Source organism: Eretmochelys imbricata, chromosome 1 (genome assembly GCF_965152235.1).
Source record: "Eretmochelys imbricata isolate rEreImb1 chromosome 1, rEreImb1.hap1, whole genome shotgun sequence".
Taxonomy (NCBI): domain Eukaryota; kingdom Metazoa; phylum Chordata; order Testudines; family Cheloniidae; genus Eretmochelys; species Eretmochelys imbricata.
In genome coordinates this window covers 351652842-351678779 of record NC_135572.1, presented here as the reverse complement: position 1 = coordinate 351678779, position 25938 = coordinate 351652842, and the positions used below count along the sequence as shown (strand labels likewise).

The following is a 25938-nucleotide window of genomic DNA, read 5'->3' as shown; positions in this document are numbered from 1 at the left end:
GACTGGATTCTCTTCTGTTGCAGACTCTTCCACTTTCCCCTGTGGCTGGCTAGACCCATACTGATGTATCTCCCAGAGGATCTCAGTGGAGAATTTCATGATCTTGTCTGGGTTTGGCTGAACCCATTCAGACAAAATAAAAACCCTCCAGAACTTGAACTACTCCTTTCTGAATGAGGTTTGAGCAAGTTTGGGTCACATTACTTCCTTTTGAGGCTTTTCTACACCGTAGGGTAATGTGTTCTACAGGGGTGTGATTTCTCAAGTGCACAAATATGTTGCACATTAATTGGTCCATTCAGACCCTGCCAGTGAGCACTAAAGGTTCCCTCGCGTGCTTTAACATTGCGTTGTTTGAAACTGTGCTCCGTTAAATCACACTAGGGAATCTTCAGTGCACACCAACAGTGTCTACACAGGCCAATTAGTGCAGATTGGTGCACTTTAGAAATCACACCCTCCTAGTGCATGTTACCCCATCAGAGACAAGCCCTTTAATTTCCACTGCTTTCCTGCACTTGCTCCAGTTGCTTTCTAAATTGAAAGTGCCGGAGTTCCATGGGAAGGCTATTTATGGCCTGGCGGGATCTCTCGTTAGATCTCCACCCCATGTCTGCAGATCCAGAAGGTTCAGATAGCGTGGAGATGCCTCCCTATTACTGATCCCTCATCCTAACCAAACCTCACACCCATTGGAACCCTCACTAATTTCCTCCAGGACAGAGAGGTACACACCACACTGGTCACTCAGTTCCGAGTTGCTCCATACCCTGTTGTCACTGTTTTAATATTTGTTTTTCCGTAGCACCCAGCAGCCCCAGAACCCCATTGTGAGGCACAGAGACAAAGTAAAACATGGCCCCTGTCCAACAAGTCCACATTCTAATGGCCTGACCTATGCCAAGCCCAGATTTTTCCCTTAGTTCCACTGATGCAACCCCATTTGCTCCAGCGAGGTTGCACTGAGAAGAGTAGCTGAGAGGAGAATTTGGCCCTGAGTATGGAAGGAAGCAAAGCCTTAGATAAATACTGTCACAAGCCTGCGAGACTGGCCCAGTGAAGAGAGAAATTGGTCATTAAATGCTCTAGTATTTGCTTTAAATGATACCATATAAGAAATATGAGTCTCCTCTCATCCATCCATCACAGCTCTCAGCTCCCCTGTCAACCTGGAGTGATTGGAGTATCCGGGGATTAGGTCACATCTCGTAAATACCCCGGTTCAGCTCCCATCCAGAAGATGTTTTCACAAATCAATTAATGACTTCAATTACGGTGGGGGAATTTACCAATTTCACCAGATTGAATCTTTCCACATTGGGCTTGCGGCTTTAGTGTCTGGATTTTCCATTCTGGGGGGTTGTTAGTCACAGAGTTCAGGTTATCGCTGAAATGAGAAAGCGCTTTACTCCCTTCCTCAGTGAAAGCGAGTTTACTGCTGGTGAAAGGCGCTGGATTGACAGTACTGGTCACTGAATCCCTCCATTATTCACAGGAAAGTGACAGCGCAGGCAGCTTCCTCCACCCTGCCGATGCCCTGGCCACAAGTGAAAGGGGAGTTTGCTCTCTAGGGCCTGTTTGCTCCTGGGTTTCTCTGCTGAAACTGCCAACAAGAGGGCTAGTTAGTATGAGCTGAGTTGTGAAGTGAAATGGGACTCTCTGCGCTTAATGGAGAGCCAGGAACAGCATCTGGCAGTTACTGCTGCGGGTGCCAACCAGGGTATCACCTCTGGGGTTTTGTGATGGTGGCACACCCGGACCACCAGGGCCTGGATTGAGTCCCCTTCTTCCATTCATATGCACCCCCAAGCACGGATCCCATTGTTGGTTGCGCCCAGCCAGAGCTGGATTGGAAGTGGTGATGCAGAGCTGAGCTAGAGTGAGTTTGGTGGGGCTGATCCTGGTGCCTCTAGGACATTGGTTCTCCTCACAGAACCACTGTACAGTCCAAGCTGATTGGCGGTCATGGGTAGGTGACCTCTGGACTAGCAGAAGCTGTTGCAGATGAAGCTTGAGGTGCGTTGGCTGAGCTGTGTGGAGGCTCTGCACTGGAATAGCAGAGCGGAGAGACTCCTTGTCCCAGGGCCTGTTCCCCTGAACTGTCCAGTGCTCCATTGCTATTGAAAGAAATGAAAACCTGTGGACTGATTGCCTTTTCAGCTGCCAGCTGGGTGGCACGGACAGATGGGAGTATGCATCTCTTGCCGTCCAGTTAGTCCCTCTGCCCCTTGCTGTTTTAAGTGGCTAGGTAGGAAGGAATCACCGATGTTCATTCGGTGGAGATGAACAGCAATGGCTTGAGTGTAATGAGTCACCTCTGAACCTGAGGAGTGCTCGTTGAGCCCCCCCAGGTTAGCGCCGCTGATCTGATGAGTTATCCCTCAGCCAGAGCTTGCACATCTATCTGCCAGGGCTCAGCCAATCCACAGGCTCAGGTCTAACCAGGAGTTCCCAAGGCCAGGGATATGGGTTCCCACTGCGAGCAGCCATTCCAGTCTGCTCAACGTCACTACCTTGCCAGGAGTATCCCCTGCCACTTGGAGGTTCTTACACACTGCTCCTGCTCCAGCCTGCTCCTGCCCCGGCCTTGTTCCAGCCCTGTTCTTGATTCCTGCTTGACCCCTGGCTCTGGTCCCCAACCTGACTGCTAGGCCTGACCGCTGCTAGGCCTGACCGCTGCTCCAACCACTTGGCCTCACTATCCACTTCTCAGTTTGACCTTGAGTCAGGCACATTGCCAGCAAGTGTGGCAATCTAATACAACGCATCCAGCGCACCTCAGTCCTGCCTTCAGTTCCACTTCTGAGCCTCTTCTTGAGGTCAAAGCCTTGGAGAACAGTGAAGGGGGACAGGACAGAACATCCTACAATAGCACTGTATCTCAGCATCTCTTTTCCTAGTGTGGAGCTAACCTGTGGAACTCTCCGCTACTGGCAGTTGTTGAGGCAAGCAGCAAAGCAGGGCTGTCAGAAAGGGCTGGATCATTGTATGGCCAGTGGTGACATGTGCAGCTCTTTGAAGTAAATCAAGAATGGTTTAATTGACCTCCATACTTGAGGCCGTAAGTTGATCAACTGCCAAGGTCAGGGAAGAATTTTCCTTCTTGCCTCTAGTATAGTTTTACATTCTTGGCAGGGGAAAAGTCACCTTCTAAGCAGCAGGTATTGGCCACTGCTAGAGGGCAGGGTGCCAGATGAGAGAGATTTATCGTACACTACGCTTCATCACAGCAACTTATGGGTCTTTCTTCAACTTGTCCCTGACTTCTGGGTTAAGAACTCTGAAGGCTGAATGAGTGTCATTACACCAGCCTTGCAAAGTCATCATGAAAACGTACCAGGCCAGGCACAAATTCCGCTCACTTGCCATTTTTCATGGCAATGATAAAAACAAACGGATCCTATTTGACTTACACGTCCAAAAAAAAATTACTCATGCTGGGGGAGTAGAATTTTACAAAGCGACATTAAAACAGACTGTCTGGGGTTGATTTGAGTTACATTTAGCATCAGTTGGCTCTGAAGAGTAAAGAACACATTATCGAGGCTCCTGAGCAGTCAGGGGTCCACTTGAGAAAAATCCCAGGCCCCAGCATTATCTGACGCACAAGCTGTCAGCAGCACCCCTGTCTGCCACAGGCAATAGGGCCGAGCCAAGCCCAGAGCGAGAGGTGGAATGGGGAGAGTAAGGAGTTGGAGTTGTAGAGACAGGCATCATCTCTCCAGCTAATGCAGTGTCGCGTCCTCAACATCCCATTGTGCCTTTGCTTCCATTTCTCAGCACACGCAATAAAGGAAGAGAGAGATTGAGATGGCTATCTAATGTCAGGCAGAGAGCTCTCACCGCAGCGGGCCAGGCTAGGGAGTGCTGGAGAGATCTGGACAGAGCTACTGGCATCCCCATTCACTTCTAAAACCAGAGAACCTGTTCCCCCTCCTATGGCCCAGGGTGAATGTGCTCTGAGGTACTGCCAAGTGGGATGCTCAGGGATTCTGGCTGGGGAAAATCCTGTTGCCCTAAAGCCTGGGGACAAGAAGGGGAAGATGGGGAGGGCTGAATGAAGTTGTCAGCAATACAGAGGGGAAGGGGTGGAAAGAAGGACCAAGCCAGTCAGAGAGGCGGAAGGTGGACCTGGTTGATATCAGCCACAGAAGTTAAGCCTTGGTAGAAGGCAGTGGGACCAGGGAGAAGTGTACTTCCGTGCATGCCTGAGGCTGGGGCCTGTTAGTGCTCTGATCAGCTGAGCTTCCTCTTCCAATCGGGGGTTGCTTCTCCAGCCTAAACACACTAACAGGCCCTTTCCTCAGCTTTCAGGGCTGGTGTAGGGTGAACACCACCTTACCCATTTTGCAGATTGCCTCCTTTCTCTAATGGGATGGACCAAAACCATGGATTCAAACTGAATGCTGCGGCTGGAGCCTCTCTCTTAGGGCATATCTGCACAGCCGCCAGGAGACGGGTAGAAGTACCCACAATAGCTCTGCTCAAGCTAGCACCTCAAAACAGCAGTGTGGCCACGGTGGCCGGTGGTGGCTGGTCTGGTTACATTCCGAGGGGTTCAGGTGGGTTTATAGTGGGGTGACTAGCCCGAGCCACTGCCCGTGTCGCAGCAACGTCTCCGCTTGTGCAGGTATGTCTCTCCGCACTGGGAATGACACCTCCCAGCTGCTATATAGAGATCCCCTTCGATTCTCCCATCCATCTCCAGAGATCACTGTGCCCACGAGGGTGCAATAAACTCATTCATGCACTTTGCACTAAATATTTAGTAAGTGAATGTAAAGCAGGCGACAGGTCTGAGAAGGAGAGCACCAGAGGGCGGGGTCCTCTGTGTTCAAAGCAGTTTGAGTCCCCTGTCACAGAAACAACAGAACAAGATGCACCCTGGAGAGATGCAGCTAATACCCGTAGTGAGAAAGAACCCAAGCTACAGGAGCTCAGCTCATAGGGAGTACATGGGACTCACAGCAAATCAGACTGGGGTTTGCAATGTGACGTGGCAGCGGAAATGCTTGGGTGAATGTTTGGACCTGATAGACGGGGCTTCACCTCCCAGACCAGGGGTGTGGAAGCCCCTCTCTGCCTGTCTGTTCAAGGGATTCGCAGATCACCCATCATGGTAACATTCAGTTCTGGGCCTCGATAACAGGTAATTCTTGTTGTTCCTTCTTTCTGTTCTGTAGTGGAAACACCCCCATAGCTGTGTGGGGAACTCACCTGGACCTTATCCAGAACCCTCAGATCCGGGCCAAGCATGGTGGGAAGGAACACGTCAATGTGAGTATTGCCGCTGGGAAGGGGAGCGGTGTTAAGGAACGTGGCCGGGCTGGTGAAAGGGGCTACGGGACAGCTCTGGAGATTGGAGTCTCCTGTTTAACAGGCAGAGCGTCAGCAGCCCAAGCAAGCCTGCCTGCCCCCAGTGGGCCTCAAATCCAACCTGCAGCGGGGAGTGGAGCATTGATTCTCCAAGATCGAGGTGGTTCTCAGGCTCTGCTGCAACAGTTAGTGGCAGGGATAGTTTCTGTTATATGGACACTCATCATCTAGGAATTGTCACCGATTCCTACTGCACACAAGGCCCCAAACTGCATTCCAATATTAATGATGTGGGTCACCTCACTGCCATGCCTAGTGACTAGCTCAATCTATAAGTGCCCTCATCAGCCAACAGGCCATGTTCTAATTCCACTTACTCCGGTGTAAAACCAGCAGATTGCCACTGGAGTTACACCAAGCTTAGATCAGAATCAGGCCCCGTGTAGACTGCACAGCGGTTGTGAGCTGATGACCCTGGAGAGGGATTTAAACTTGCAAACTGCTGGTTGGCTCGGCGGATGAGAGCTCTTGGTACCCGATCATAGCCTGACCTCCTGTGCACAGGCTGATCTTGGGCCTTTCAGTGACACAGCAGAGCTGTCTCAGTGCAGCTCATCTGGACGGCTGCATCATCTGCATGGAATTGGGTCCAAATCCCTTTTCTCATCTGAATTGATCTGGGCAAAATCATCTCCAGTCCCTGTATTAAAGTAGATGTAACAGTGAATGCTCTTTGAGCAGGGGCGGATCATAGCAAACAGCAAAAGGGACGTTTGAAAAAAAAATCATAAAGCCAGGCTTGGGTTCATGATTATTTGTACTAAAGTAACTTTGAGAGGCCTCAGCTGAGATCCGGTCCTCTTTGCTGGGCGCCGCACATATGCTTGGTGAAAGACAGTCCCTGCCCTGGAGAGCTAACAGTCCAAATAGGCAGGACAGACAAAGTAATAAAACACCCATTTTACAGGTGGGGATCTGAAGCACAGAGAGACTTAGGGCTTGTCTACATGGAGATTTCAGAGTAGCAGCCGTGTTAGTCTGTATTCGCAAAAAGAACAGGAGGACTTGTGGCACTTTAGAGACTAACAAATTTATTTGAGCATAAGCTTTCGTGAGCTACATTTTTGCATCCGATGAAGTGAGCTGTAGCTCACAAAAGCTTATGCTCAAAGTGCCACAAGTACTCCTGTTCTTTCTACATGGAGAGTTATTCCAGAACTCTTCCTGATTAACACCAGGTGTGGACACTCTTGTTCTGGAATAAGAGTGTCTATTCTGAATGCCCAGATCTCCTGGTCCCAGTGCAGTGCCTTAAACGCCAGGCCAAAGTTTGGATACCCCAAACTTTGCGGGGGGAAAAAGGCAGGTTCAGTCTACCAGCCCTGTCATAAAAAATAAAGGGAAGGGTAACCACCTGTCTGTATACAGTGCTGTGCTGTAATGTGATACCTATGTTCTCTGATAGCTATTCTCAGCCTACAGAAAAATCCTTAAAAAAAAACCTAACAGCTCTGTCTCCAGGCAAATAGACAGAAAACCCTCTGGCTGCTCTTAGCTAAAAAAAAAAAACACTTCTTCAGGTCTGTGAAAAACTTGTGAATTTCCGTGCAGGAGGTTAACTACCCTGCATTTAGGTAGAGAAAACTCCAGCTCAAAAAAGAAGAATCCCTTTGTTATGCCTGCTGCTCTGTCCCCCAGGCAGAGACACAGAATTTACAGCTGCAGTCCTCTTTTACAAAACCTTTTAAAATCCTGCTGTGCTTCTGGTTCAAATGATCTCAAAATAATCTCAAAATGATCCCACTGCTCTGCTACCATGTCAAGGTTCCTTCTCCACTTTGAACTCTAGGGCACAGATGTGGGGACCTGCATGAAAGACCCCCCTAAGCTTTTTCTTACCAGCTTGGGTTAAAAACTTCCCCAAGGTACAAACTTTGCCTTGTCCTTGAACCCTATGCTGCCACCACCAAGCACGTTAAACAAAGAACAAGGAAAGAGACCACTTAGAGACGTCTTTCCCCAAAATATCCCCCCAAGCCCTACACCCCCTTTGTACAGGTGAACACAGACCCAAACTCTTGGATCTTAAGAACAATGAAAAAGCAATCAGGTTCTTAAAAGAAGAATTTTAATTAAAGAAAAGGTAAAAGAATCACCTCTGTAAAATCAGGATGGTAAATACCTTACAGGGTAATCAGATTCAAAACATAGAGAATCCCTCTAGGCAAAACCTTAAGTTACAAAAAGACACAAAAACAGGAATATACATTCCATTCAGCACAGCGTATTTTACCAGCCATTAACAAAAGGAAATCTAACGCATTTCTAGCTAGATAACTGACTAATTTAACAGAGTTTCTGAGACTGCATTCCTGACCTGTTTCCGGCAAAAGCATCACACAGACAGACAGACCCTTTGTCCCCCCCCTCCCTGATTTGAAAGTATCTTGTCTCCTCATTGGTCATTTTGGTCAGGTGCCAGTGAGGTTATCTTAGCTTCTTAACCCTTTACAGGTGAAAGGGTTTTGCCTCTGGCCAGGAGGGATTTTATAGCACTGTATACAGACAGGTGGTTACCCTTCCCTTTATTTTTATGACAAGCCCATTATAGGGATTGTGGCTGCTGACAAAACAGAGATCCTTCTGCAGGTGCAGCTTTTGGATAGTTACCAGGGAGAAGGGGATCTGGAGCTCGGGTTGGACCTGTCTGCAATAAAAGGCAGAACTTTCCATTCCGGGAGAAAAGTGTTGACACTGGCATCCTTTGAGTTCAAAGCCCCCCATGGGAGAGGGGAAAGGTGCCCTTACACTGGCCCCCACTGTGTGCCTCAGCCCGGAGCTGGAGCAACTGAGGGCTCACATGCAGGAGCGACGGGCTTCCCATGCTCCTTCCAGCCGTGGCCCCAGCTGAGCGTGCTGTCAAGGTGCTGAATGTAGTCGTGGAGTGACTGTGGTGTCCCAGCTGGTCCCTCACATCAGCCCAGTAGCTACCTTCCTCTCCCCAGCTGTGGGTGGGATATTGTTTTATTGGAGGGGATTCAGTCTCTTGTAAAGTGTCTGTTGCGAGCGGGGCTGCTCTGATAAAGCTCTCCGTTGGCTCACGCCCTCTAGATCTGCGAGGTACAGAACGCCACGGAGATGACCTGCCAGGCTCCAGCACTGGCTGTGGACCCAAATCACCAGTCCGAGCTAACCGAGCGCCCAGAAGAGTTTGGTTTCATCCTGGATAATGTTCAGTCCCTGCTGATCCTCAACAAAACCAACTTCACCTACTACCCAAACCCAGTCTTTGAGGCTTTCAACCCCTCGGGGATCCTGGAACTGAAGCCAGGAACTCCCATCATCCTAAAGGTGAGGAGATGGGGTAAGGGAGCAGCATCAGAGAATGATGATGCCCTCCAGGAACACATCTGGCCAATCACAGCTCCTGCCAACATCCCACCAGTCCCAACAGAGCCCCCACCAGCATCTCACCAGTCCCAGCATCACCAGTCCTACCAGAGCTCCTGCCAACATCCCTCCAATCACAGCGGAGACTCCACCAGCATCCCACCAATCGCAGCACTGCTCCTGCCAACATCCCACCAATAGCAGCACAGCATTCTTAACTTTACCCCAAACTGCAGCAGATGTTGTCTTGTGCTGCCGGAGCCTGGTGTGCGGATTGGATTTTGTAGCGGCAGAAACTGCACTGAAAAGGGAAACACGGAGAGAGAACGTTTGTGATGTTCCATAACACCCTACCCACAGGGGACGGAGCTTCGAACCACTAACCTTTTAACTTCTTGACAGTTCACCCTCATGGATGTCCATGGAGTAGACCCTCAGCTGGTGTAATACAGCATAGCTCTGTTGACTTTCCTGGAGCTACACTGGTTTACGCCAGCTGAGAAGCTGGCCCCATGTCTCTGTTGGTGCTGCAGTACTTGACAATATGGTTATTATGGCAGCCAGACACAACACGTTTGGAATGATAAAGCTTGCTCACTCGCCATTTGTGCAAATCCGAGAATAGCCCCTTTGTGGGTTGAGACAATCTGTGAGCCAGACAGCAAGCAAGAGCACTTTATGGCCTACATTTTCCAATACGGGCTCCTGTATATGATGTGTGTGCAAACAGATAATTGTGCACACAAAAGACACACTTGCACATTCAAAACAGGCAACCATTTTGCAGGTGTACGTGTGTTTTGTGGGTCCAGTTAGCTGCTTGTGCAGGCACAGAGTAGACACCTATTTTTGCAAATGTAGGCCTGTAATTCCAGAGAGACAAGGTGCAGGGGAGCCCTGTACCAATCTATCCCGATCTTCCAGGGGTGGGTCAGGATTTACTCTCATTGGGGAAGGCCGTAAATGATGAGCCAAGGAGGGCATGTCTAGTGATGGCACTCACATCACAGGGACAACCCAATGGCACGTTACACCCTGCTGAGATTTTGTGGGTTTGCTCCTCTCGGTCCAGGGGAAGAACCTAATCCCGCCGGTGACTGGAGGGAACGCCAAGCTGAATTACACCGTGCTGATAGGAGAGAAGCCATGTGTGGTGACCGTGTCGGACGTGCAGCTGCTGTGCGAGTCCCCGAACCTCATTGGACGGCACAAAGTGATGGTAAGTAAGGCATTAATGGGAAACCCCGAGAGAATGGGAACCACTGAGAATTCCAGGATCCTTTGGAATTTGATCCCATTATGGTAGTCACTAGGAACTTGGTGACCCCCTCCAGAAGGCAATGCCTCAGTCCTGGGTGGGAGTGTTAACATAAACAAACTTGGAGACCCTTGTAGCTCATTAAGGATCACTTAAAAGCATAGTGCTCCGACAGCTGGCATCCCCTGTTATAGGGAATCCCTTCAGTAGAAGCCCACTTCTCTGCTTTGCCTGGGACCAGCTGTGTGGTGCCAAAGTACTTGTGCAGTGTGGCTACATGTAGGCGGCATGACACCTCCATGCCTCTAAACGCTCCTGCCAGGGGGAGAGTGCTCTGCTTGGCTTAGCACTGGCTGCAGCAATAGCATGGAAAGGGTTAAAATCTGCCACCTAGGAAAAGAATGAAAGTGCAGGGCATTGACCATAGGGTGAATGGACCTTCGGGCTTTGGTGCCTAAAGATTACGCTGCCGTCTGCATAATTTAGTGTTATTTTTAGTATTATTCCTATGAAAAATGAAGATCGTGGTGAAATTGTGGCCTGAGAGGTAGCTCCTCCTCCTCCCTCCATACCACTCCTTTATCCTCCTCTTCTCCATACTCTGAATACTGTCGATACAGAATGAGTCAGCAAAGTCATTTGCATTTTACAGTCCTATTGGTTGAAAGAAATGAATCTGCAAATGACATTACACCCTGGGCATGCAAACAGACAAGGCTGCTGTCTGCAAATGTGGATGAGCAATGTTTTTGATTGACCCTGGTCAATTTATTTTCCCTTGTAGGGTAGATTTTTTTTGCTATTATTTCAATGGTGAGAAATCTGTTGAGGTTGCTGGTGATATAATACTTGGGTACGTAAGGAGAGAGTATTTCTGAGTTAGAGCAGAGAACTGGTGGTTAGGATGCCTGGGTTCCGTTTTTGACTCTGCCACAAACTCATTGTGTGACCTTGGTCACTTCACCTCCCTATGCCAGAGTTTCTCCTGCTGTAAAATGGAGATGATCATTTGTGCCAGCCATAACGTGGGGCTCAATTAATTCACAGCTGTAGAGCATATTATGGACACACTAGTGATGTCATTCTCTGCTTTCATTCCAGGGCTTTTGAATAGGACGTAATGAGTCTGCCAGCATTTTCATGGATGCAGTTAAAAAGCTCAGTCAGGGGCTGGCAAAGCCAAGGCCTGGGAGATAAGCCAAGAGGCAGGAGGATGACAAATGAACCCAAGGCGTTCAGTGAGACTGAGAGCAAAATCGGACCTTTCCATGACACAGGGATTCTCTGATCACTGTAGCCTTCGTTAGATAGAGAGAGTCACAGAACGAGGCTCCCAGTGTACAGAAAAGGCCCCCCTAGAAATGTGGGAAGATGGTTGCGTTTAAACATGTTCGTGAACATCAATAACATGACAGTGCACTAAGGGTGAGTTAATGCCATAAATCTGCAAACACAGAGCCATTGCTCTGATAATGGCTGAGCTGCGGATCAAAGACAGACGGTTACCTGCAATAAAAGCCACTGGTTTAGCAATGGCATGAAAGCCGGAAGTAACGGAGGGAACAGCCGTTCTGGGGAATGTCTTCTCCAGTCTGACATTGTTGTTCCTCAAGTTAGTGCCTCACTGTTTCACTGGAACTCCACTGTGAGGATGAGGAGGGAGATGGGAATTAACAGTCAGATCTCCTGGGTCCTTCTGCCAGTGATAGGCTGTGTGATCTTGAGCAAATCACTGAACATCTCCCTTGCGGGGAAGTTGGGGGTGGTAACACTTACCTAGGTCCACAAGGGCTTGTGAGAATGTGTGAACAATTGCAAAGGGGGATAGTGAAGTAGGAAACAACGGTGATAGTGTTTCGTGTGGGTGTCAGCGTGATCCCTCCCTCGGTCAGCTCTCAGGGCAAGGATCAGCAAAACAGTGACAGAGTTAAATAACAGGAGGAGAGAGAAAACTAAAAGACATGGATCGAGTGCATGGTTTTGAGATGAGCTATGAAAAGGGGCGAAGGGTCACTGAGGTGAGAGGAGGGGAGAAGCTGCAGAAGAGAGAGATGCATGTATGTGAGAGGAGGGTGGTGGGGAGGTGGAGGTTGAGACTAAGGTTTGCATCAAAACATCTCCCAAATCCTTAGTCACTACTGTGTGGAGGTCAGGTCTCCAGGGCTAGGTCTGGGAGGGAGGGAGCATGTCCTGGGATGTATAGAGTCCTGTTGCGACAATAGAATTAGCACAGTGATCATCCTTTCGTAAGCTAGATCGTGGGTAGAGGATCTGGCACAAATCTACTCCTGCTGGTGCTGAATTCCAGTTTCGCCTGAGGCTGGAGGAGAGACCTGATACCACAGAGAGTCTCACTCCCAGAAAGCATGTCCAGGTCAAGGTCCTTGGCAGGGCCATGTGTGTATAGAATGGATATGGAGGTGTCTGCTCTGTGCTTGGACCATACATAAAGTGTAGGAGTCCAGTTTCCCACTGCTTTCTGTCTCCCTCAGTCCTCAAAATTACAGGGAGGATCTGAGCAGAATGTTTGCCAAAGGCTCGGATTGTTAGCCTGAGTGCAGTGAAATCAAACAAGAGGTCAAAGAGGGCCAGAGAAGAAGAAACTGACAAGGAAACCAGGTTGCTTGCGGTGAAGCCAGAGCTGAGAGTAAGGATGTTAACTCAGAATCCTAGAAGCTACTATCAACCCATCTGGTCACATCTAGTACGTCCCCCAGACAGGGCAAGATTGCTCTACCACGTCCATTCTCCGGTCCATGTTAAATAGTCCCAGCAACCTCATTTTGGGAGACAAGCCAATGAGCTGATACGTCTCTCTGGGAGGGAGCATTTTCTCATATTTAGTTTAGATTTCCCGTTTCTTAATCCCATTCCTGCTTCTTGACAGCTCCTGTACACTCCCTAGGACATACACCCTGCTCTCCTTCTCATACAGTGCCCTTGTCTGTAGAGCTGCCTTTCACTATGCATGGCTCACACGTCCACAGGAACCCTCTGGAGGAAATCCAGGCTTCCCTTTGCTGTCTTTAGAGCGGGTGTTTCATTTTTAGCAGGTTCTTGATAAGCAGGTTCTACATGCAGAGGCCCTACAGTCGCAGGTCCCAATCCCAATCCCAACAGCGCTCACTCAGCCCTTCACCTTCCCATGGTAGACACACTGGGCCAGATCTTCAGCTTGTGCAAGTCAGGGTAACGGCACAGAGGGGCGGTGTCGATTTACACCAGCTGAAGATCTGGCCCATTTAGTTCCCTGCTGTTTACCATGGGTGAGTCCTGCAGACAAGACCATAAAATCCAAGGTCACGTTTGCTCCATGTGGCCATGAAAGAATCCCTGGCACATGCTACCCCACTGCCCTTTGTGAAAAAAAATCTCTTTCCCCCAGCACTTGTTTTCTGGGTCATCTGCTCTTACCCCGCTGGGACTGGGTGTAACTCCACAGTGTGGGAGGCATGTGGCGTTCCCGCAGCATGACTGGCAGTATGTGCGTGCAGGATGAGAGTCTCGCTCCGCTGGGAAGAATTCCTTCCGTCGGCTCTCGCAAAGTAGTGCCTGAAAAACAGGTCCCTGCATGCGAGGAGGAAGGAGCAGGTACAAGAGGAGCGATCTTTCCCCAGACATCTCGGAGCCACATCTGGACTCTCCAGGATCACTGCCTGCCCAGGAGCCTGGGTGTGCCTCCTGCCATCCTGCTCAGCAGGGATACCGCAGGGTCTCAGGGACTGTGAACCCCCTCTCCCCTGCCCTGCCCAATGCTGGGCCCAGCCCCCTCCCTCAGCTAAGCTTCCCAGTGCCAGTTGCCTCCCACAGCAGCACAGGGAGGTGGCTTGTGTGCCCACACCCTGGAGAGTGAAGTGGGGCAGAGACGAGCAAGGCGGCAGGCCAGGGAGCAGGCTGCCCGCTGAGAACAGGCAGGGAGAATGCGGCTGGCCACCTATCTGCTGGCACTGCTCGTGTGGCTGTGGCCCAAGGCAGTAGCGCTGCCCATGCCCAAGTGTAGCCCACCAGAGTGTCCCACTCTATAAAAATGAATGGGAACAGCATGTAACAACTAACCCTCTAGGGTTGCAGTCTGGAGCTGTGGGCAGGCTCTGCCGGCACACGGGCTCCCAGCAGCCCCATCTCCGAGGTGATCCGGCAGGTGCAAACCTCTTGGGATCAGCAACACCATCTGTTGGGGTGCCCGCTACACGGTGTCTCTTAACCAGGAAGTGACCCCTACGAGGCCACCTAGAGCTCCAAGCAGGGCCGTCCCTAGGGCGTGCGAGGCCTGGGGCGAAAGTGACAAATCCGGCCAATTGGTCTGGCCCGCGGGACTCCCCAAAGTGCCCGGAGCAGTTGCCCCGATTTGCCGTACCCAAGGGACGTCTCTGGCTCCAAGCAATCGCCAAGGGCACTAAGAGTTCAAAGCAAAGCCTTAGGGTCAAGCCCTGCTCCGAGTTACCCTGGTGTAAGGCTGGAGTAACAGAGCAGGGGCTCTGATGAGGACGTTCACTCTAAAGACGACATGTTGGGCTCCATGGGCCCCGTGTTTATTCGTCCCCTATGGCTTCTGGATCCAGTTTGTTCAGTTTTACAGATCAGTAGAAGACTGTTCTACCTGCCAGCTCAGCAAACTTTTGCTGGGGTTTGACATGTCAGCTGGCGTCTTCTAGCACCCTGCCCAGTAACGGGGCTGTCTCATCAGAATGCAGCTGAGGGGGCAGCGCACATTCTGGGGCAGGGCGGGACCAGCACCGCACAACAGGGTCAGGCAGCAGATGTCAGAACATACCCAAGCTGCAGTTCAGCCAGGACACTGCAGCTAATAATTTTGCTCTCACAAGAAGCACAAGTGGGTGTTTATAGATCACAGTGCCACCTGAACCTGACCTTTACTGCTAAAGCCAGCATCTAGCCCCACGCTGGGCTCAGGATCTAGTCAGAAAGAAGAGTGCCGCTTCCTATGTCAAAGGCACCACTTCTCTGGGATTCGTGGTCTCCCATCCAAGCACTGAGTGCTTCAGACCCTGCTTAGCTTGGGAGAGCAGAGAAGGTCGTTGGGTCAGGTGCTATTGCTGCAGGTTGAGTTGGTTGGAGTTCCTCTGAGGAGTAACCAGGCTCTGGGAGATCCTGTTTGCTGGTGTTTGCTAGATGCCTGTTTGCTTATTCCCCTGCAGGCTCGAGTGGGAGGATTGGAGTTCTCCCCAGGGATGGTCTACATCTCTCCTGACAGCCCGCTCAGCCTGCCGGCCATCGTCAGCATTGCCGTGGCTGGCGGCCTGCTCATCATCTTCATCGTGGCCGTGCTGATTGCATACAAGCGCAAGTCCCGCGAGAGCGACCTGACCCTAAAGCGGCTGCAGATGCAAATGGACAACCTGGAGTCCAGAGTGGCTCTGGAGTGCAAGGAAGGTACGATGGAGAGGTGGGGCCCCAGGGCTGGCAGAGGGCATGCTGAAAGGAAGATATTAATTCCCTGAAAGTTTGCAGTGAAAACACAGCTCTAGCTAGAGGACCCTGATCCACCAAATTTGGATCTGGCTTTGGATCCCCCTTCTCCAAAGTTCTGGCCAATTTAGATCCAAGGTCCAGTTGGGTCCATTCAAAAGATAAGGTTCAGCCACTGAATCTGGATCCAGTACAGGAGCCAGTCACCCTTGGAGCTCAGGAGCATTCAGACCCAGTCAGGCCCACCTCTGGTTCTGACAAAGTTTGGCCCCATCCACCTGGGCTGGACAAACGGTGATAAAAACAGGCTTTGCTGGAACCCTGTTTAAACTGAGTTTCCTAAATCAGGGTGGGGCTTTGTCTAGATGGAACCTTTGTCTGGCATTAGATCAGAGGCAGAGGCTGGTGGGTGGGCAAGTACAGCACATCCTCCTCCTCCCCCATCACTGGTGACACCCGTACAGGTGTTAGCCTGACCTCCTTCCAGGTAGGGTCAGGGTGGGTCTGGACCATCGCTGCAATGGGGATGGGTTTCTTTGTCTCAGCTTTTGCAGAGCTTCAGACAGACATTCACGAGCTGACGAGCGACTTGGATGGCGCTGGCATCCCCTTCCTTGATTACCGCACCTATACCATGAGGGTGCTTTTCCCTGGCATTGAAGACCACCCTGTCCTGAGGGATCTGGAGGTAAGCAAGAACAATGACCATCTCCTCCCTCTGGCTGCCTGCTTGGCCCCTGCCTCCCCATTCTGTCTGGAATGGAAGAGACACCCTCACAGTACCGTGACTCTGTGAGTGACATGAGCGAGGTCACTGCCTTGTGACACAACCTAATCTGTATTGATGCAGCATAAAGACACCACATCAGCTCACTGGGATGCTGCTCTGCAACAGCTGAAATAATGGTGGGTTTCCTGGATGAGCCCGTATGCCAGGCTCACAGTGGGGAGACCTGGAAAAATGGGAGCGTTCCACCAGTGGTGGGATGAGTGGTGTGTCCATATTGAAGAGTGCCAGGGAATGTGTGTGTCTGTCTGTCTGTCTCCACTGCATTAACTTTCTCATGGGATTGGGTCCTCTTCCTGCTGGAGTGTGCTCTGGACTTTTTCAATGAACAAACACTAGGGATGGGACCCGAGGCAGATCCACATACCCTTCCATGGCATTGCAGCGTTCCCTGGCAAGTGCACTGCCCATGGACACCCTGGCCCTTTATGATGTCTGTGCAGCCCTCCAGGCATGGCGCCCCTCCAGGACATTTGCACTGTTCATGGGCACGGCAGCTTCTCAGGGACCTCTGCACTACCCGAGTCTATGGTGTCTTCCAGGACTTCTGTGATGCCCATGTGCACAGTGGCCCTTGGGATGTCTACACTGTCCATGGGCACGGCACACCCAGGACGTCTGCACTGCCCAGGGGCACGGCACACCCGCGATGTCTGCACTGCCCGGGGGCACGTCACACCCGGGATGTCTGCGCTGCCCAGGGGCACGGCACACCCGGGATGTCTGCACTGTCCATGGGCATGGCAGTACTTTCAGAAAGGATTGGCAGCACCGAGAGAAGATATATTTTTAACATGTAAAACATGCTCTGTAACTGCATTGCTCTTTGTGATGGGATAACAAATTTGCCACGTTAGTGCTCAGCTTCAAACGCACCCTGGGTTTGGAGGGAGCTCAGCTCCCCTGGTCTTTTTCTGCCCAGGGAACCTCCCTGTTGTGCGGATGAGCAGCAGTGTCCCAGGAGGCTGCGGGTTGGTGCAGTGCATTACATCACTGGTGAGAATGAGTGTGCTGAGCCTTATAATAGTCCCAGGTGAACATCTGTCCACATTGCAAAAAACACTTGGAGTTTGGCACAGCAGCCAAGCTCTGCTCCAGGGAGACCTGGGCTGGGATAGCTGGGGCGTGCTGCAGGCCAAGTCTGAGGGGTGCGTTGGCAGAGCTCTCTGGCAATCTTGGCAGGCTCTGTGCTTTGGAAAGGTCCAGGCATGGGCTAGCAGGGAAGGCCAGGGCGGAGGTGCATTGGCAGAGCTGTGTAGGGGAAGCTGGCACAGGCTCTACCCTGGACTAAAGAGTAATTGGACGTAGCTGGTGCTCTCACTCCTCCCCTTCATAGAATCATAGAATATCAGGGTTGGAAGGGACCCCAGAAGTTCATCTAGTCCAACCCCCTGCTCGAAGCAGGACCAATTCCCAGTTAAATCATCCCAGCCAGGGCTTTGTCAAGCCTGACCTTAAAAACCTCTAAGGAAGGAGATTCTACCACCTCCCTAGGTAACACATTCCAGTGTTTCACCACCCTCATAGTGAAAAAGTTTTTCCTAATATCCAATCTAAACCTCCCCCCCCCCCTGCAACTTGAGACCATTACTCCTCGTTCTGTCATCTGCTACCATTGAGAACAGTCTAGAGCCATCCTCTTTGGAACCCCCTTTCAGGTAGTTGAAAGCAGCTATCAAATCCCCCCTCATTCTTCTCTTCTGCAGACTAAACAATCCCAGCTCCCTCAGCCTCTCCTCATAAGTCATGTGTTCTAGACCCCTAATCATTTTTGTTGCCCTTCGTTGGACTCTCTCCAATTTATCCACATGCTTCTTGTAGTGTGGGGCCCAAAACTGGACACAGTACTCCAGATGAGGCCTCACCAATGTCGAATAGAAGGGAACGATCACGTCCCTCGATCTGCTCGCTATGCCCCTACTTATACATCCCAAAATGCCATTGGCCTTCTTGGCAACAAGGGCACACTGCTGACTCATATCCAGCTTCTCGTCCACTGTCACCCCTAGGTCCTTTTCCGCCTAGCCATTCGGTCCCTAGTCTGTAGCGGTGCATGGGATTCTTCCGTCTTCAGTCCTTCATGAGGACTGAAATTCTGCTAACGCTAGAGAAACACGCCTGCATAGAGCCGTGACCGTTCAGGCTTTCTTATTTGCCAGCATCTTCCTGGGAAAGGTATCAGGGAGGACAGTTGTTCCTTGCTCCCCAGTCAGGAAAGGGAAGTAGTGATGCAGCTCGGATGCTACTTTGTGGTAACCAGTGGCAGACGTTGCTTTCAATGGTGAGCGTGGGACAACCATGTACCCGGAGCACAGTCGTACCCTGGGCCTTGTCCTGCTCTCCCCAAGCTCTCCTCGTTTGGCTTTATAGAATAAACAGTTTCCCACAAACAATGCATTTGCGTACACACAGAGCTGCTTGCATACCTAGGGCCAAATTCTGCCCTCGTTTACACTAGCAAACACCAGTGGGCCAGAACAGAAATTGGCCCCTCCAATGCATTGAGTGCCTGCTCCCATATACACACATACGCAGAGCGTGGGGGCTTTTCCCAAGTGCATTGCAGCCAACCAAACCTTCCAGCGCTCAGCAATCAAACCGTTTCTTCTGACCCCTTGGGCCTCTGGCTCTGTTGCCCCATCACTCAGATCCAGGCACGTTTCTTCCACCTCGTAGACGACAGCAGCACTTCCACTGCCAATCTGCTTTGCTAAAGAAGCCAGAGCAGGGTCTTTTCTGCTACCTTCTTTCCAGTGCCGAGAAAGAGTTAAAGTGAATGAAAAAAACAGACACCAAGGCCTTGCCAGCCCGGTGAAGGTACCAGTTGGGAAAAGGCCCCAGCACGGGGCCTATTCAGAGCAGGTTCTCATTCACCACCTTTTTAACTAATTAACTACTTCCAGACACAGCTGAAATAAACTTTATGCTGCTCCAAAATCGCCATGGGATTAGCCAGCATTAAACATGCAAGCAAGCTAATTATTTCCTCACTGGTAGCGGTGATGGGTTGTGCTTGTTTGTTGGTTTTTGCTTACAGACAGTTTTGCAGTCTGTAATCTCTGCAAAAAAATTTACGACTCTAAAAGAGTTGACAGTGAGGCAGTTAAACACAAAATCTGGAAGCGTCAAAGCCGAGACCTCAGTCCATCCGTCAGTCAACAGCACTGATGCTCCATCCTGCAGCCGGGCACCTGGCAGAACGGCTGTCCAGGAGGTAAGGCAGCTCCTGGGAAGCTGCCATTCAGGGTTTAGGTGATGTGTGGAAATGAGCATGGGATCTTTGTCTAGTACCCGGGCCGGGACCATGGCATGGGGTGGGGAATGGAAAATGCAATTCGGCATGGCTCCATACAGGAACATGCACGAGGACTAGACTAGCAGGGTTTGTGCATGTCGTCAGGATTCAGGTTTATCGGCTGAGCTGTGTGTAGGAGCCCAGGAATGGAATTACATGGGGAGGGGAGGCTGAAAATCAGCACTGGGGGCACTGGCGGAGCTCTGTGACGGGGGCAGGATTGGAATAGTCACTGTGATAGGTGAGGATTGAGGTGGGTCGGCGAGCTGGAGTGGGGGCTGCATTGTAACAACAGTGCGTGCAAAGGGGAAGGCTGGAGGAGTACAATCAGTCTGAACTGGAGTAGCAGGGGCTGCTGCAGGAAAGGACATCACAGCTTATTAACTTCACGTGGGTAGATACACCCTCCCCTTTAAACATAGCATGGAATGGATAGCTGGTAGAAATGAAATTAATTTGGTAACAAAATGTACATAGGATGACGTGAGCTCATGTGTAAGGAATGAAGGGAGAGAGAGTGACAAGTAAAACAAAACAAAATACGCTGTTAAAAGTCTAATATTTAATCTAGCAAGATACAGGCTTTGTTCCAGGTGGTTTCTCTCACCAGTCCATCTTCTTCCCAGCCATGGCTGATTCCCTCAGTCCAGACCTTCCACAGAAATACAAGGTGTTGACTTCCCTTGTCTTCGTAGGTGAAAGACCTTTGCCTAAGCAGGTTTCTCACCTATATTCAGTTCCAGAGACTTCAACCCCACCTTGGTTGAGGACTCATCTTTCTCAGCGCACAAGAGCTCTGCCATCTTCTGTCTGCTTAGTGATGGATGCCGAAGATGGCGTCTGTCCTTGCTTATGTCTTCCAAAGTTAAATGACTTCGTTTCAAGAGGCTGTTCTTCCCTTCCTGTGGGCTTCCGATCCCCACTGTGTAAATGGGGCTTCCATTGTTTCTAATTCCACCATGCTTAATGTATGTAGGAGACAGGTAGAGAGCGGTGACATCCCCTCCTGTCTGGGCATACTGTGCAGCCTAATATCAATGAGTAGCCGTAATTCCTTACATAGGGTTAATACAAACATTTCACGTGGTATTTATTACTCATTATGCTTCATTAGCTTTCAGAAAAGGCCTCACTCTAGATACTTGTACAATACAGTAATATTGTCAGGGATGGAAGTAAGTTGAGTGACTTACCAGTACGCTGGGGAAGGGGAGGGGCCTAGGGCGGTAGGAGCGGGGCTGAGGGGGTCAGAGCCAGCCCCAGCCCACCCTGTAAGGTAAGTGCCCGCCCCTTCTCCTCCTCCTTCTTCTCCCCCCCACCGGGGTAGCAGCAGCAGCCCGGGCCTCCGGTGGCTATTTAAAGGGCCCGGGGCTCCCCTGCTTCTACCGCCCCGGCCCTTTAAATAGCTGCCGGAGCCCCGCCGCCACTTCCCCAGGGCTCCAGCGGCTATTTAAAGGACTGGGGCGGCACAGGCAGCTGGAGCCCTGGCCCTTTAAATAGCTGCCGGAGCCCTGCAGCCGCTACCCCAGGGCTCCGGGGGCTATTTAAAGAGCTTGCGGCTCCCCTGCTTCTACCTCTCCGGTCCTTTAAACAGCCCCCGGAGCCCTGGAGTAGTGGCGGCGGGGCTCCGGCAGCTATTTAAAGGGCCGGGGCGGTAGAACCCCTCTCCCCCAGCGCCTCCTGCCAGCCGCTTGCTGCTCCCCTGGCCACCCCTGGGCCCACCGAACAGCTGATCAGTGGGCAGCCCTGGGGGCCGGACCCACTGTGGCTGGTGGGTGCTGGGCACCCCCTATTTTTTCCCGTGGGAGCTTGAGCCCCAGAGCATCTGCAGAGTCGGGGCCTATGGTGGCTTGAATATGAAGGAAGCCATTTTTCTCTTTTCCCCAGGTCCCTGGCTATCGGCAGGAGCGGGTAGAGAAGGGCCTAAAGCTCTTCGCCCAGCTCATCAACAACAAGGTGTTCCTGCTGTCCTTCATCCGCACTCTGGAGTCCCAGCGCAGCTTCTCCATGCGGGACCGTGGCAACGTGGCCTCGCTCATCATGACCGTGCTGCAGAGCAAACTGGAGTATGCCACTGATGTCCTCAAGCAGCTCCTGGCTGACCTCATCGACAAGAACTTGGAGAGCAAAAACCACCCCAAGCTGCTGCTGAGGAGGTGAGTCACCATCCGGCAGCAAAGCATTTCCTGGGTAGGGTGTGCACACAGCTGCCCCCCTACTAGCAGCATCCTCCACTTTGGTCCTCTCCCCTTCCCTGAATTTTCTTCTCAGCAGCAGCTCCTACTCTTGGTCCTCCCCAAGCACTAAAATAATCAGTGAGTAAATAGATAATGTTGATACTGAGGTGTCACCATTGGGGTTTAAAGTTGATCGTCCAATCAGATGATGAGTCATTGTTTCAGGCTGCTTGCAGACTCAGGCAGTCCTTCCTGCTTCGCTTAAACTCAGGTCACATCTAGAAGGTTGTTTCTGCAGCCACAAGAGCTAGAAACTGACTTCATTTTTTAAAATGAAAGCAGGATGATCTAAATATGTCATGCAGGACATATAAATACCCACCCATGAGCCAGATGTTTGACAACCCCTAGGTTAGTGTATGTGCCTCACTGCCTACTACTGGATGGCACCAGAACTGCTCAGCTATGTGTCACAGTCCCTGTTCCGATATGAGCAAATGAAGAGTCTCCTTCAGCTCCAGTGATAGGGACTGCATCTCCATTCAAGCACTGACTTTAGGAGCACCGGGATGCAAATTCTAGATCCCTGCTGTGGCTGCCAAGTCCTGAGTGGTGCCAGTGAGACTCCACGGTCTGGGTCAGCATGTCTGCCGGGAGGAAGGAGACGGTCGGAGGGGGTTTCCTATCTGGTGCTAGCTGGTAAAATCCCATTGCAGCATCTCTGTGACAGTCCTGCAGGTGCTAGATCCATAACTGAATAAAGAGGCGTCAGGATCCCCAGAGCTGGCCAACACGTCATGTGGTTTTCTTTATCGATGTGGACCTGGATTTGTGACATTGGGCTTCAGGGCTGGGCCATATAATGCAGGATGGGCACTGCCCCAGGGTGCACAGCAGGCTGCACCATCAGGCCATGTGGTGCAGTGTGGGCACTGAGCCATGCCACAAGCTGTGTGCTGCACGACACTCGCGAGGCACCAGGCCACAGGATGCTCTGTGAGCATCAAGCCATCTTTGTGCTGCAGCAGCAGGGCCTTTGAAACTCAGGGAGCAGCAGGCATCAGGGTGTGATAGCTCAGTGGTTTGAGCATTGGCCTGCTAAACCCAGGGTTGTGAGCTCAATCCTTGAGGGGGCCATTTAGGGATCTGGGGCAAAAATTGGGGATTGGTACTGCTTTGAGCAGGGATTGGACTAGATGACCTCCTGAGGTCCCTTCCAACTCTGATATTCTCTGATTCTATGTGCCATGAACACAGGTCATGTGAGCACCAGGCTGCGTGACACTCCATGATCATGGGTCATGTGGGACACAGCAACCAACCGACAGGCTAGTGGCAATCACTGAATGAAGTGGATGGGCAAATCAGGCTGATTAGAAAGGGGGAAATCTGCACACACAGCCACCTGGACAGCCAGTGGCAGTGGGAAAGGAAATACAGAAAAGGCACTGGGGAGTTCCCAAACTAGACTCTGAGGCTGGCAAGGGCTTGTTATCACAATACAGGAGGGGTTTAATTTTAAAAGGGACATGGTCAGGTCAGACTGAGCCTGGAATTTAGGGCCTGCTTTCACCACCCCCTGGCAAGGCGAGAGGTATTCATGGGAACGGAGACATTCAAATGGGGACAGTGTTAAATCTAAAACAGGCTCTTCAGGGAAGGGAGATCTTTAATGTGTGTTTGCGCAGCATTTAGTACAATGGGGCTCTGGTTTGAATGGAGGCTGCTCCCAGAATATGAAGACACAGGAACAAAAATGCAAACCCACTCCCCTGCTATGTTTGCCATCCAGACCCCCCGCATCTTGCTTAGGCATGAAAAGCAGGAAGCAAAACTAGCTAGAAACCAAAGGAAACTGTCGTGGGGCAATGAGGAACACCAAGAGCAAAGAGGCCGCATCAAGAGAGACAAGGAAATTTTGTTGGTTCAGCAAACTTGTGTGTCCAAACAATGGACAGAAAGGGACCACACAGAGACCCAGCTGAGCGTCCCTGACCGTGCTGGAGTTATTCTGGGTTCATGCCGGTCTAACTGGCGTCAGAATCTGGCGCTCAGGTTTTGACTCAGTCCCTACGCCGGCAGAGCTCCCACTGAAGAGTCAGCATGGGTTCTGCTTGCATATGGACCGACTAGTAACAGAGTGAGAGCCCCAGGACTTGCCTCACAATTCTGAAGAGGCCTTTTATTGGCCGCAACACAGTCAACAGATCCAGCTGCCCTGATAATCAGCGACAGGTGAATTTCCTCCACTGGTTTGGATCCATCTTAGGGATTTATTTGGCCCCCATCACCGCAGTGTCTGAGCATTTCACAATCTTTAATGTGTTTCTTCTCAAAGGCCCCAGGAGGAAGGGTGGTGCTATGAGCCCCACTGTACAGCTGGGGAAGCACAGAGTGGCTAAGTGACTTGCCCAAAGTCTCACAGACTCTCCTTCTTCCTGATGGGTAATCAGAATCTTATGGACAACCCAGACAGTGACTTTCCTGGAGCTACACACAGGGGGCACTTGGCCCCTGGGGCCCTCCCAGTTGGACATTTCCAGGATATCCTTGTGTGTGTGATATCTCACACAGTATTCAGGCAATTTCAATCCAAGCCAGAAAGTGCAGAGCATGGCGTGTGGTGGGAGAGAAGTTAATCCAGGCTTTTCCAAACCTGGATTTGCGGTCATTTTGGTGCGTGGGAAAAGATTCCAGTTGCTTTTCATTTAGTCCAGTCTGGTTTGCTCATCCCAGTAATAACCAATGCCCTGCACTTTGCTTCAGTAAGGGGACGGCAAGCTGCTTTCATCCCTGTGCTCTCCTGTGCTTGGCCCTGACTTGCTCAGACACCTCTTACACTCAGCAGTAAGCTCCTTCAGTCTGATCAGCACGACTAACCATCTCCCATTCTCTTTTTGCTTCTGGGGGTGATTGTAGGACGGAGTCTGTGGCAGAGAAGATGCTCACTAATTGGTTCACCTTCCTGCTGTACAAGTTCCTCAAGGTGAGAGGAGGTGGCCCACCTAGGCATTAGACCACATCACTCATGGATGCTTTGGTGGTGGGGGTGGCCAATCTGTGCTGGGCACTTTCCAGACACGTGAGAAAGGACAGGCCTGCTGCAAGGCACTTATTTCTGAATGCTGCGGGAAAGGGGCAGTAGGAAGGCGTGAGGGCTGGGTGAGACCAAGAAGAGGTCAGGAGGAGGGAACGCTGCTCAGAGTAGCTGGCTGGCAGGTTTTCAGGGTACACGAGATGGGTCTCTGAGGGGTGTTTCTGCAAGGACGGGGACCCCGTGAGCAGGGGAAGGAGCACATTGCAGCAGAAAGCTCACGCTGTGTGCTATCACAGCCCGTTCAGAGTGCAGCTGTGACCCCACCAGACCCTTATCCTCACTGGCGGGACCTTCTGGATCCAGTGGCTGGTGACGAGAAGACCTTACTGTATCCTGGTTTTCAAAGGCAGGAGAAGATTGTCTGTCTCGGCACTTTGCCTTAATCTGGACCAAAGAGCAGCCACCATGGCTTGTTTGGTAACTCTCATACCAGGCTCCTCGCCAGACCTTCTTCACCCTGGGCTTAGACCCTTCCAAAGGGCAGGAGGGGAGCGTGCTGCAGCCATGATAGCCTGGAGCCTCTCCTTCTAGTCCTGAGCACAGCACAGACAGAAAGCTGTTCCTGACAGCTGGTCTAGGTGGGAGGAGTTGGCGGTTCTCAGTCTGGTTCTCTGTCCATGTCACTGGCACCCTCACCTGCAGAATTGTCAGGAACGAGAGGGCCATGGAGTATGAATTTCAGTCCCACCCCTAACAGGGTTTCCTCTCGAGTAGGGCTGATGCAGTGGAACCTTGTGTGCTCTGTAGGTGGTCAAGGCATTCAGTGTCCAAAACACCAGCCCTGAAGTCACTAGGGAGGAGGAGATGGTATTGTAGCCTTGGTTCCCATGCTGAGACTGCCAGCAGAGGTGCTCATTATGATGTTGCCTTCTGAGAGCCCCCTGTGCCTCACCTGGGCCACCACCCTAGAGACAGAACCCACTTGAACTTCAGACATGGACCTGAACTTTCCAGCACACGTCAGATTCCTCATCCTTCCAGCCACTCCTGGGCAGGATGGGGACTGACCAGCTGGAGGCAAAAGGCTCTGTATCCCAATGCCATTCCCCTGAGCCAGCCAGCCACCCCCGATGCACAAACTCTCCTAGCAGGAAGGTCTGGAAGGTCCCTGGAAGGTAATTTCAGTAGCTCCCAGTACCAAACTCCCATTTTCAGATGAAAAGAGCGGTTCAAACGCTGTGACTCACT

General features: G+C 51.3%; 1 protein-coding gene across 6 annotated transcripts in view; it reads left to right on the top strand.

Annotated features, from left to right (window-relative positions):
* PLXNA4 (plexin A4) overlaps positions 1-25938 on the top strand; it is a 582733-nt gene that overhangs the window by 494050 nt on the left and 62745 nt on the right. For all 6 annotated transcript variants that reach the window (XM_077807901.1, XM_077807900.1, XM_077807903.1 and 3 more), the window contains 7 exons: positions 5184-5277; positions 8428-8667; positions 9779-9925; positions 15124-15358; positions 15940-16082; positions 21364-21632; positions 24573-24639. In XM_077807901.1, the coding sequence (XP_077664027.1) occupies positions 5184-5277; positions 8428-8667; positions 9779-9925; positions 15124-15358; positions 15940-16082; positions 21364-21632; positions 24573-24639 (1195 nt within the window). The remainder of the gene's footprint in view (positions 1-5183; positions 5278-8427; positions 8668-9778; positions 9926-15123; positions 15359-15939; positions 16083-21363; positions 21633-24572; positions 24640-25938) is intronic.